Source organism: Otolemur garnettii, unplaced genomic scaffold, assembly GCF_000181295.1.
Source record: "Otolemur garnettii isolate 467f Iridium unplaced genomic scaffold, OtoGar3 scaffold00017, whole genome shotgun sequence".
Lineage (NCBI taxonomy): Eukaryota > Metazoa > Chordata > Mammalia > Primates > Galagidae > Otolemur > Otolemur garnettii.
Window position 1 is genome coordinate 6,504,272 of NW_003852412.1, and position 12,785 is coordinate 6,517,056.

General features: G+C 45.4%; 1 protein-coding gene across 2 annotated transcripts in view; it reads left to right on the plus strand.

Annotated features, from left to right (window-relative positions):
• The first annotated feature begins 422 nt into the window (after positions 1 to 422).
• Positions 423 to 12,785, plus strand: part of MAP1B (microtubule associated protein 1B) — a 103,253-nt gene continuing 90,890 nt past the window's right edge. Inside the window, exons 1-3 of one of the 2 annotated variants that reach the window (XM_023510914.1) lie at positions 689 to 872; positions 9,097 to 9,198; positions 9,725 to 9,754. In XM_023510914.1, the coding sequence (XP_023366682.1) occupies positions 689 to 872; positions 9,097 to 9,198; positions 9,725 to 9,754 (316 nt within the window). Of the gene's footprint in view, positions 873 to 9,096; positions 9,199 to 9,724; positions 9,755 to 12,785 lie in introns of both variants that reach the window. The other variant, XM_003785898.3, reaches the window with a different exon arrangement.

Genomic DNA, 12,785 nt, shown 5'->3' on the forward strand with positions numbered 1-12,785 from the left:
CCCGCAGAAGCTACCCCAGCTCCAGAGAATCTGGCTTCATCACATATGGGACACAAGGCCAAGGCTGGACTAGTGCACCTCGGACAAGGGAGGTCCCCCACCCTGAAAATGGAAACTCATCCCATTCTTCTGCTCAGGCACGGTGAGGCTTTGGAGTGGGCAGTAGTGTGTGTGTGTGTGGGGAGCGGTGTAGACTGGAAGTATCTTCCCCCTTCAGGGTTGAAGCAAGAAGAGCCCAGCGGGTTCCCTAACCCCTTTGGCTAGCGGCTCTGCTCAGACTATTGTCCGCACCCCTCATCCCTCCAGCTTCCGGGCCGCAGGCGAGATGATTTGCTGCAGATGACATCAGCCCTGGGCCAACGGCTGGAAGCGCGGAGGCAGTCACCGCGTGAGGATGTGCCGGGTGGTCCTTTCCTCCTCCTCTTCCTCCTCCTCCCCGGCTCACTGCCTAGTCTCCATATAAAAGCCGCGCCGCCTCCCCGCCCTCTCTCACTCCCAGCTCCTCTCCGCCGCGCACCCTCCGCCGCGCACGGAGAGGGCGGAGGGGGAGGCGGCGCGCGGCGCCAGGAGGAGGGGGACGCAGAGGGCGGAGCGCAGACAGCACCTTCGGAGATAATCCTTTCTCCTGCCGCAGAGGAGAGGAGCAGCCAGAGCGAGACACTTCGCCGAGGCTTACCGGGCCGGCAGGATGGCGACCGTGGTGGTGGAAGCCACCGAGCCGGAGCCGTCCGGCAGCATCGCCAACCCGGCGGCGTCCACTTCTCCCAGCCTGTCGCACCGCTTCCTCGACAGCAAGTTCTACTTGCTGGTGGTCGTCGGCGAGATCGTGACCGAGGAGCACCTGCGGCGCGCCATCGGCAACATCGAGCTCGGTAAGCGGCCTCGCGCCCCCAGGGATATGCGCCGGGCGACTCACAAACACGACCCCACCCAGGGCGCAACAGCCACCGTTCTGCACTCTCGCGCCCCGCACCCATGCCTCTCCCCGCCACCTCCAGCACTTGGTCCAGACTCTTTTTGGGGGGTAATTTCAGAGAATAATCTGCATTATTAGATTTAAGATTCAGAGAGAGAGTCTCCAATAACCTTGAGGGATCTGTCAGCAAGCTGGGTCCTCAGCCACAGCCGAGTTGGCCACCGCTTCTCCCGCAGAGTGAATTGCAGGTGTTGCCGGAGAAGCAGAGGCCACAATAAAGCCGCAACCGCAGGAGGCAGAAGGGTGGGGGAGGACTGATGCCACCACTCCTTTCACCGCCCCCCCTTCCCTCAGCAAGAGGCTAGGACTCCCCTCACCCGCACACCTGGGGCTGAAACACCATGTGCCAGAGTTCGCGTGGGAATCGTTTTCACTACAGTCACCTCAGTCCCGGAGAAATGTCTTTTCTGGCTTAACACCTCCCGATCCTTTCTTTCCTCAGAATGACTAGGCTAGTCCTAGGGCCACGCCCGCTCCCCCATCCCCCGGGATGCTGGGATGCGGCGCCGCCTGCGCCTCCCAGACTGAGCCCGCCTGGCCACCACCCCTAGGGCCTTAGCTGCAGCTCTCAGAAAGGACAATGGGTCCCCAAGTTGCGGGGTGGGGCTTCTTCTTCTAGAAGTCTCTGCCTCAAGAGTGATAACTTGAAGGGGGTGGGGGTCGGCGGGTAGGGCCAGCTCCACGCCTGGTGCGCGCCCGAGGAGCGCGCTCTGCGGAGGCCGAATAGCGGTTCGCTAGAAACCCTGGGCGGGGCCGCGAGGGTCCGGCGGGCGCAGCCTCGGGCGCGCAAACCGGCCCGCCCCTCAGCCCCACCCTGGGTGTCGCAGTGTCCCCAGCCTCCCGCCGCACCTGCCCCCCCCAACACACACACATACTGCGCCGCCCCCGTCGGGCTGCGCCCGGGCCTCGGGCTGCGGGGGCTGCGCGCCCCACCTCTCCTTCTGCGCGGCTTTGTTGCGCTGGGAGTCACCGGGTGGGCAGCTCCAGTCTCTGCCTGTCCCTTTACTCGCGGCGCCCCGACCCTCCCTCGTCCTGCCAGAGGTCGCCGAGTCCCTCCGCAGCGCCGGCCCGCGCTCTATTCTCCCGGGGTGGTGCTGAAGCGGTTCTCCGGGAGACACCGGCTGGTGGGCGTGGTGCAGTCCGCACTGCGGTCTCTACGGCAGCCCGAGGCGGACAAAGGGCGTTCACGGAGCCCCGGCTCCCCGCTCCCCCATCCCCAATAAAAGACGAAAGAAAAACCTTGTTTTAGATGAAAATAATAATAGTAATAATAAACGTTTGTCATCTGCCTGTGCATTTGGAAACAGCCACTTGTCCCCAGAACAAAAGGCTGAGGGTGGGGACTGGAGTTGCAGACCTGGTTCTTTTGTTTAACTTTAAAGCACTGATTTTCTTCCCTTTCAGCTGGAAAAAATATATATATGAGCAGAAAGCAGTTATGGTATTGTACTTGAAAAAATTCAAGAATAAGAGATTTCAGTAGTGAAGTGTCTTTTTTGAGCATCTCAATGACCCTTCATTTTTCAAACTATAGGCCTTTGATCTGACCTGTTCTAATTTAGTTTATTTGCACATTTTTCTCCTTGAAAAACATTTGCAAGTCCTGCCTTTGGGTGTGGCTGTTGAGGAATCAATGACTGAATTTTTTTTTTAATCGTTTGTCAGTACCATTGCCAGGAAATAAGAATATATTAGGAGATGCTTTTCTATCAAGAAAATTCTCAGAACCACCCAAGGTGGTGCTAGGAGAGAATCATCACCCCCATTTTAGACATGGGGGCCCGGAGAGGCAGGAAGGGTGAGGAAACCGGCTCAAGGTCACACCACGCATTAGTGATAGAAGTGCCAGTCCTGCAGCGTCACTGATTTTCTGACCCTGTCATGATCAGCAGAGCCGGCTGACATCTCAGATCAGAGGGAGATTTCAGTACCTCAGTTTTCAGAGCTTGCCTTTGTACAGTCATCACTTGTGGGCAGCGCCCCACGCAGGGAGATGGTTCAGCCGTCACCGTCACCTTCGGACCATAATTACCTTCCTGCTTTGTTACTCAGCTGATCATCCTTTCAGCGCCTCATTCCTCCAGGGGTTTATTCAAGCTGCTTCTGTTTACTGAGAAAATAGATGCATCCAAGTACTGCTGTGAAGTGCTTCCTGTCTTTACTCTTTTTTACACTACTAGCAGTTGGTGATCAGATTCAGATTGATCTTTTGGACTTTTAAAAAAAATTAAAATTCTATTGATCGTATAGAGAGGAAAGGACACAAATCATAGTTGAGCAGCTCCATGAATTTTCACAAAATACCTGTGTTACCCTGATCAAGAAATAGACATTGCTGGAATTCCAGAAGCCCTCTGTTCCCTCTGCAGTCATCACCATGCCTTTCTGATTTTTAATTCCCTGATTTAGTCAGGGTTAAGCATGCCACTTCGAAATGGCTGTATTGATCCCATTAAGAATCGACGGTGTGAGCACAGCCATTTCCTTACACACTGGAACAGATGCTGCTTTTCCTCTGGAGATGGTTTCCTGGATCCTCAACCTGTAGGGTTTTCCAGTGCTAGGTGAAAATACTGCTCTCTCGGCTTGCCACACAGTCTGAGATGATGACTTAGCAACAGGGCAAGCTGGTCCTGTTTCCCTGCTGCTTCAGCCATCAGGTCCCCCAGCTGAGCCTCCTCCAGAGGTCACTCTGCTGCCACTGCTGTTGTTGCTGGTGCCTGTGGGCTGGGTTCTGTGAAGCAAGATGGAGCTGCTCCGGGGGGCCCAGCCCTGATTGTGTGCTGCAGGCTGGGAACGCAGTTCCTCATCTGTTATTCTTTCTTCCTATTCCTCCTCCCATCTTAACTGAGGCTCTGTGGGTTTGGAGACCCCAGCAACTTGGATTCTTGCCATCTGTTTACTAAGGGCTCTCTGGGAAGCCGAGAAAATAATCTATAAATCTGTAGGGTGATGGTGGTGAGGCGGTAAATCAGCACGCCCAAGATATCCCAGTATGGATGCTTAGTAACACTTCTTGAAACCAAGGAAGAGAGATGATCACTCTTGTTTGCTCAACTATATTCAAAAAGCATAAATGCAGGGTTTGGACATTTCTTCTTCAGAGTTTGAAACAGTAGTAATTCCTTGGACTGGTCTGGCTTTATTTAGTTAGTTATGTAGGACTTTATTCCAGGTCACTGTCACTACCACCAGCTACTACTTCTTGGCTCCTCCTTTGCCTCCTCCCTAATTAGCCTTCAACATGGACTCAGCCCGTTGTCTCATTTTCTTCTTAATACATAGACTATATACATATGCCTCACAAACTGAATTCTTGAACCGTGTGAAAGGAGTTCGTTGTTTCATTTTAATTTCTTTTTGTAAGGAACTAAAAAAGATATAAGGAATACTACGTGTCTGATGTTTTTGATTACTGTTTAAGAGTGTAACTTTTCCTTTCCTAAACCCTGGGAATCAGCAAGATTTGCTCACGAAAAGATAGATGTGTGTAGCATCTACTGTCCTGGATTCTTAGATACAAGTTTAGCTGATTACATTGCAACATTCTGATGTCGCTTTTTCCAGTGTGCTCAGTCTGAGATGAAGAACCCAGGAAAAGATTTGGGGTTTAGTTTTTGCTTTTCACAGAAAAAAGAAAGTCAAACAAACAAAAATAAAACCAACAACAAGCATCCTCTAAACTATATATGGTGGGAGTTAAATAAAGTGTTAGAGAATGTTTACATTTATTATATTTGTCTTTATACTTTTCAAAGTCAAAAGGCAGATGGATTTCTGCTTGCACTGCTGAATTGGTATTAGCTACTGCGGGCTCTGTGATCCATGCTGAAACACAACACAGTCCCAAAACGGAAGGTCATTACACTGATGATTCATTGTTAACCTTCTCCAAGGCTTACTTTTTAAAATGTTCTAATTTTTCAGACCAATAAATAAATCATTATAAATCACTTCTGGTTTGCTTCTATTGTAAGATGTTATTATCTCAGCTCTAAATTATTTATTATCAATGCATTGAAACTATGAACTCGGTCTGTAAGATACTGTGTGCCTTACAAATCATATATGTTATGAACATCAAGTGGCTGCTTTAAAAAAACAAGGGCAAAAGCAAATTGAAGATTGGGCTGAGGGAAAAAATAGCACATCTTTTTTTTACTGAGAAATAAAGCCTTTCTTTTCGTGGTTTCTTTAAGATTTAAATGTGATTCTAGATCACTTATTAGCATAGTTTTATGGATAGAATCTTGTGATTATAGGCTAATTATGTTGGTATTTATAAGAAATACTCAAAAGCCCATTTCTTTTGGGGAGTGACCACAGCCACCAGAGGAAAATCGATTTGTCAAAGGCCCAAATAACTTTGTCACATCGAACCCATGTGTCATCAACATGCAGTGCATGGTCATTTCATTCTGCCTCCTTCAGTCTGTCTCTTTTAAGAATGTAGGTTTTACCCCTGAAATGGGAGGTGCTTATTTTTTTTCTGCAGACGTGGTCTTACTCTGTCTGCCCTAGGCTGGAGTACAGTGGAGTGATTATCACTCACTGTGACTTCCAGCTCCTAGGCTTAAGCAATCCTCCTGCCCCAGCCTCCCCAGTAACTAGGACTACAAGAATATGCCAGTGGGCCTGGATAATTTTTTAAATTTTATTTCGGAGAGATAGGGTTTGGGCTGTGTTGCCCAGGCTGGTCTTGAACTCCTGGCCTCATGTGATCCTCCTGCTTTGGCCTCGCAAAAGTGCTGGGATTATAGATATGAGCCACTGTGTTTGGCCTGGAGGTGCTTTTTAAAATTGTTTACTTGAATGATCAATAAACTTGGAATAATCTAACTGTATACACCAAGGTGACCTGGCTCCTCCTCATTTTTCGCCCTGACTTATTCTGTGATGCCCCTGTCCCATCCCCCCCCACCATTTCTCTTCTCCTTTTTTCATCTGTAAATGTGCATATTGGTATTCTCTATGTGCACTGCTACCACCTGGGGTCAGGGAACTGAAAAGGGGAGATCCTTTTTTACCCCCTGGTCACTGAGGATAGATGAGTGATAGCACTCACGTTCAGGAGTGGGCATTAGCCACAGAGCAGGCCCAGATTGTCCTTAGGGATTAAAGATGCCTTCTGGGTCCAAACATTTAAAACTGGAGGTTCACTGCCCCCAGCTGCCTGGAGTTATTTGGCCCCCACCTGGGTGAGCCCTTAAGGGACTCAGTCTTTTTGGAGTGCTAGAGCAGCAAAGCCTCAGGGAAGAGTTTGACTTGGGGTGTCCAGGGTTGAGGAGATGGAATAATCAGAAAAATGGTCAGGAACTTATCATGGCTTCTCTGTTCCTATCAGAGACGAAGATGACCTGCTTCTGAAAGCCTGTTCAGAACATCCTTTGGATTCAGAGAGGGGAGATGGTGGGGAAGAGCCCAAGTAGTATTTTTCTGGCCAATGAATGCATTAGAGGGCCCACTGTTGGCTCCCTGTGAGGCACAAAGGGGAAATACATAACCCTGCTAAGCACAATATGAACCTCCATTGAGAAATACTCTTTCCATTTACTAATATTATCCAGCAGAAAGTACCAGGTAATTACAAAGTATTGTGTTTCTAAAATTAGGGTAGAAAGTGGCTTGGTTCCAAAATTTTCTTTTCCAACTAGAATAGGTAGTAAATCCATTGTAATCTTTATTTTATAAGTGTTAGTAGTGATTGTGCATTGTTAAGAAATAATTTGACTAGAAATTGCTCTCTTAAAAAAAAGAACTCTAAATTTTTGGTTTCATTGGGAGTATAAAACTGAGAAATAATATTTTTATCATCTATTCACCAGTGTAATTTAAATGTTTCTAAGTGGGTTTTTTATGGTTTACTACTTTTTCGCTTGCTAAATTATAAATGTGTAAACATACGTAAAAATAAAATAAATGGGTAAATAGAAAGCAAACATTTAATTGCTTGCGTCTTGACAGGTTAATTGAAGCCAAGGGAAAAATGGCAAATAACAATACGAGAGCAAGTGCAGGCTAACCCCCGATGAAGTCATTGAAATAATGTAGCCATGTAGTCATGACTTAGAACAAAGACAGAAAAATTGTATGAATTTAATTTAAATGCATATGTCTCATTATTAACTTATCGACCCAGCTTGACAGGCTAGAAGACAAAGTGGAGCTCAGACTGGAACATGGTGAATTCAGCCCCCAATACCAATTAGGCAGCTCAGACAGGAACTCAATGATTTTCTTGCACTAGACTAGTATAGAGTGTATATGTTGAAGTAAAATATTCTAATGAATTCAGACCTCTCAACCTGTCAAGCTCTCTGCGAAACAAAAAGAACCCATTTATCATTTCTGCACTAAAAACATCGCGCAAAATCTCAACCTGCCTTTCTGGTTACAATTTAAATACTCCATTAGCACAAATGCAAACTAAGGCTATTAATGTTTCCTGGGGGACCTGTAAATTCTCCCTTATAATTTAACCTCTCTCTAGGAATGTTAACTCTTCCACACCTGAATTATTCCCATTGATCTTATGACCAATTTCTGCCTCTATTTAGTAGTAGACAGACCGTCACTTGAAAATATTTTAGGTGTGCAGTGAACAGAGTTTCTAGCATCTTTTTCTGTAATCATATACATACCTATACAATTATATTTACATATATACCCATATATATGTAAAGTTCTATCCTGCAAAAATACACACACACACACACACACACACACGGCACACAGTCTACCTTTGTAGGTTAGGAATAGTGAGTGAAACCTAGGTGGGGATAGGTACAGATATGCATTAGCTATCTAGGGATATGTTTAACACACTGCCATTTATTCTCCCAAGTCTCTTTGCATGACCAATCACCAGCAAGATGATTAAATGACTGGTGTTTATTTAGTTAGTTCACCTGCTTGTTGCACCTGGAGGGTCACGCCTCTGCCCTTAGAAAGTATACTATAAATGTTTATGGTTCTAGAGTTGCTCCTGGCCGCCGAGGATGCTCCATGGAAGGGTATAATTATGGGTCCCGTATACTTGCCCTGTGATGAACAATCTATTTGGAAAACACACACGCACATGACCACACACGTCAGAGTTCTAGAGTTCCCCAACATTCCCTGGCCTGCACCTCAGGCCTCTTGTCTCTACTGCTCTCTGAGTTTCCCTCTGGGCTCTGCCCTTTCAGAGGGCAAGAAAGATAGTGCAGCAGGCAGGGGAAGGAAGAGACGAGGGAGGTAGGACATGAGCGCAGGAAGCCGCCCTCCTCTTCTTGCTCTCGCCTTCCTCTCACTGCAGATATCCCTTTCAGTCTAGTGAAGGAAGTCTGAACTTCATGAAAATAGCTGGTTCAGAGTCCTCAACTCCATAGAAGTTTTATAAAAAGTATAGAAAGTTGCCACATTTCTTTGCCTCTGGATAAGAAAATTCAGTTTAGCAACTAACAAGTGTGAATGAAAGAGCTGCCTTCCAAGCTACTCAGGTGAAAGAAATGCTGGAAGGCTAGAAAGGCCAAGTCTTGAAGATCGAGATCTAGCCTGCTCATCAGTGATCAGACACATTTTGGATTCATACCCAGGGGTAAAAAAACCAAGGTCAAAAATGGGATGGGTAAAGGAATGAAGGCACTGCGGCACACTACCAAAGCATCATCTTGCAAACAAAGGCCTGGGTTTGAATGGCAGCCCCCAAGGATGCCTTCCCCACCTTCATTTTACATTTTCTTGCCCCCTACAAGGGGATCATGAGAAAGCTAGGGATAGTCTGGTGGCCTCTTAGCCACTGAAGAACTAACCGTCTTCCTGCCCTTGCTGTCCCCTCCCTGGAGTAGAGTCTGTCATTTTCCTAATAACTGTTTTCTTTTACTCTTCCAGAAGAGCTGCATTTACGTTTTGTAAGGGGCAGAAGTTCAGTCCACACTTGTAGTTATCCCTGCCCTGGTGGCCTCATGAGAGACCTCCCTGACCCTCCCATTCTGCGGGCATCCATTGTTGGCCACCAAGCTCTTCAGAAAAGGAGTTTCCACATCCTCCCTGAAAGCCTGAGAAATGTTATGGTGATGTTTTCCAAACCACTCTGAAATGACTAACTGGAAGCTTGTCAACTGTCTTCCCCTTCTTAGGAATCCGATCATGGGACACCAACCTGATTGAATGCAACTTGGACCAAGAACTCAAACTTTTTGTATCTCGACATTCTGCAAGATTCTCTCCTGAAGTCCCAGGTGAGGCTTCCTGTTCAGTATTAGCCTAAAATTTGAAAAGACAACAGAATAAGCCATTGGCTAGAAACCTTTGCCTTCCTGGGGCATCAAAAATACTTCCTCTTCATTCGTTGCTAAAGGGGTCTTTGTATTTGTCATGATCAGCTAGGTTAGCCAGCAGCCACCATTAAGAAAGTGAACTCTTAAGTTATTACCTTGTGAATTATCTATTTTTTTATTCTTAATGAGAAGATGTCATTTATCCTTTTTTTTTTTTTTTTTTGCTATCTGTCGGTGCTCTGAGCTCAAGGGATTGCAAACTATTTAAATGTGAATTTTACTTAAATGAAGTTATGACTACATCTAGGATGGCCCCTAGAATCTCATAACTCATTCCCTTAAGAGAGAAAGAAAACATTTGCTGCATTTCAAAATTAAATATACATCATCATTGCATCCCTCCGTTGTGTTCCCACTCCTTTCCTAGTCGGGGTGAAAGAGTCATCTGATATTCCAAACTGCTGTTAAAATAGCCTTTTTTTCAGAGATGAAAAAGAATACTACAGAATAATTAAAGGTAAGGAGACAAAAATTAGTCATATGCAAAGGTGTTCCTGCTAACCAGCTACGTTTCTGCAATATGCTCTAACCCGTGTCTCTGGCACTGGGGATGTGTTCATGCTGACCTGTCCTGTCTTCCCCCTTTGGGCAGTGACTCATATTTCTCTCACCTGGTCACATTTGGGGCTTAGGAGATAGAGTTTCTGGCTCATAAAGATACCAACCCTGGGATATATATCTGAAAAGCTTTGCCATGGATCCATCAGGAATATTGTATTGTATGTTGCTTCATGACTATCTCTTGAACTTTATGTAAAATAAGGTAGAGAAAGGTCTTTTTTGTCTACATGGTTTTGATGTATAACTGCTTATTTTATAGGCTTTGCTATAACAGCAGGAATGAAGTTCAGCCTTTTTGACTGATTAGATCACATTCTATTAGCCTTGTATATATTGAGATATGAAACCAGTTTTACAGAATGTCATTGCCTACATGAATCACACTTGGCTGCAGTTATATGCCCATGGGATTGTTCTCGTTTTTCCTTTTGAGTTTCATATGAAAAAACAAAATTCCATACATTTCAGTTATCCAAATGAATTGTAGCTTTAAAGTACGGAATTGAGTAAATGTGCTAAGAAAAACTTAGCAAAACTTTTAATGGTTCATTAAAAGTGAAACTTGTGCAAAGCTGTGTGAACAATCAGCTCTGAACTAACTCTGCATTGAGGGAAAGAAAGAGAATGATCTGGAGACTGTCAGGCAGCACGTGTTTTTCTGAAGGACAGGTACAGTATAAGGTTGTTTTCCTTGTTGTGACTGTACTGTACGTTTATGTCTTGCAGGCTCTCCCTGACTTTTAAAATCGTCTCCCCCCCAAAATAGGGAAATCCCCTTTTCCAATGAATGTGTTTATTTCAAGATGTAAAAACCAAGTTTCTATTCTTTTTGTGTAGGTTTCCCTGACTGCTTTTCAGACTTTTTTGGTGCACAAATCGTATGGTTCTCATTGTGTTCATTTATATTTGGCTTTGCCTTTATAAAATGACAGCTGTGTATTGGAAACTGAAAGGCAGCAAGAATTGCTGAAGAATTAACCATTTTTGGACCAAAGACCTAGGACACAATATTACTGTTGTAGACTGGGAAGGTCAAGTCCCCCCATTGCCACTTTAGCCTCATGTACCCTATTCTTTCCTTTCTCTGCTCTCACCTGCAGTAGGGACTGGTTACCTACTTAATTTGTATCAGTGCTATGCTAGATGCTATGTTTAGAGATTGGCCTCTGAACACAGAGCGTCTTTACCCTTCTTGCCAACTCGAGAAGGGACTGATAATGTGATTTTCCTTCTCAAGCCTATGAGTGCGCTGTACAGGCCCAGGCTGCCCTCTGGGAGCTAAGCTTCTAGAATGGAGCCGTTATAGTAGAGCCTCTGTGTGGGGAGCATGAAGGATTCTAGCCAACACTACAAAGGATGATAAAGGCACGTGTTAGATCAGTTTCAGATAAGTGTGTTTTAGACAGATGTTAGAGGAGAAGAGCGTAAAGTTGGGGTGCGTGGAAATGGCAAGAGGATCACTAGATGGGGCCCGTGGAAGCCTTTAGCTTGTCCTGAATAAACAGAAAAGGTTTTATGGAAAAACTTGAAGTCTGTTTTTAAGTGGGCCCAAGACTAGGAGTCTCTTCTCCTCTCATTGAAATTCTACCAAAAGTGACTCCTATACCTCCAGTCCCCTGAAATGTGATTAGCTGAACCTCTGTGTTTAGGGTTTATCTTAAGTTAACTTAGAGATAAGGAGCAAGATGAAGGACGGATCCCCTGAAAAAAAAAAACAACTGTCCCTTCAGCCAGTTATAAAATACTTAAATAGCATCTGCAACGCGCCAGGCACTACGAGGCAGGAGGTGGGCGAGGACACAGTGATGAACAAAACAAACACAGTCACTGCCTTTGTGTTTTTAATATTCTTATGAGCGGCAACAATCACATACAGAATAACACAAAATCCAGCCCTGTGCATCAAATCCAGGCTTCCAACAGATTTTTTTTCATTTGTTTGGGGGTTTTCTTGCTTATGATTCTGTTTATTAGGCTAGCAGAGCTTTATAGGGAACTCTTCATTGCCTTCCCTGACACAGGTATTTTGCATTCACGTTGGCTACTATACCTTTTGTTGTTTTTAAGAATTAGAGGTCACTTGTAAAGACTGGTGGGGCCTCAAATTGCAGCTAACAGATACTGCAAATGGCACACGGTTTTTCCCCTTGTACTGTTGGCCCCGTATGCTGGTTTGTAAATTGAATTTTGAGATTCATTTTGACTCTTTCTTCAGGATTTTAGTTCTCTTCTGAGACCGCTCTGAACATGTTAGTCATCTTGAACAAATATCCATTAAGGAGAAAGCTGGAATGTGAGTGCTTTCTCTGCACGAGGTGGCAGTAGTGTAGTAGGAAGGGCGAGGCCGTAGGTCACCCAGTTCCCCAGAATGTTAGTTACTCCTGGGATCTTTATGCCTGTCCAACTCTGACATAGTATAATTCTTAGAATGGTTTGCCATCCAGGTCCATCTTTCTATCTTGAACCTGTTGCAGCCTTTCCTTGCCTGAAGATCACTCATCAAACATGTTGCTGTGTGCCAGGATGGGTCTCTGCTGATTTGCCCTGAAAGCCATCCCTGGCCACATCTAGCCTGGCTCTCGTGAGAATAGTCATCTTCAGAGAAAAGGTTATGCGCTCTTGCATGAACACTGTCCAGTCTTTCATGCAAGTAAAAATTCAACAGTTGAGTCTTTTCAAAATAGAGCAACAGTCTTCTATTTTCTTTATATTTATGAATTCAAATACTGTCGTACAATTTTTATTTATATATCATATTTTCTTTCTACCTTACTATGTTGGATGAGAATCATTTTTTTTTTTTGAGACAGAGCCTCAAGCTGTCCCCCTGGGTAGAGTGCCATGGCATCACGTTCACAGCAACCTCCAATGCCTGGGCTCAAGCGAGTCTCCTGCCTCAGCCTCCCAAGTAGCTGGGACTACAGGCG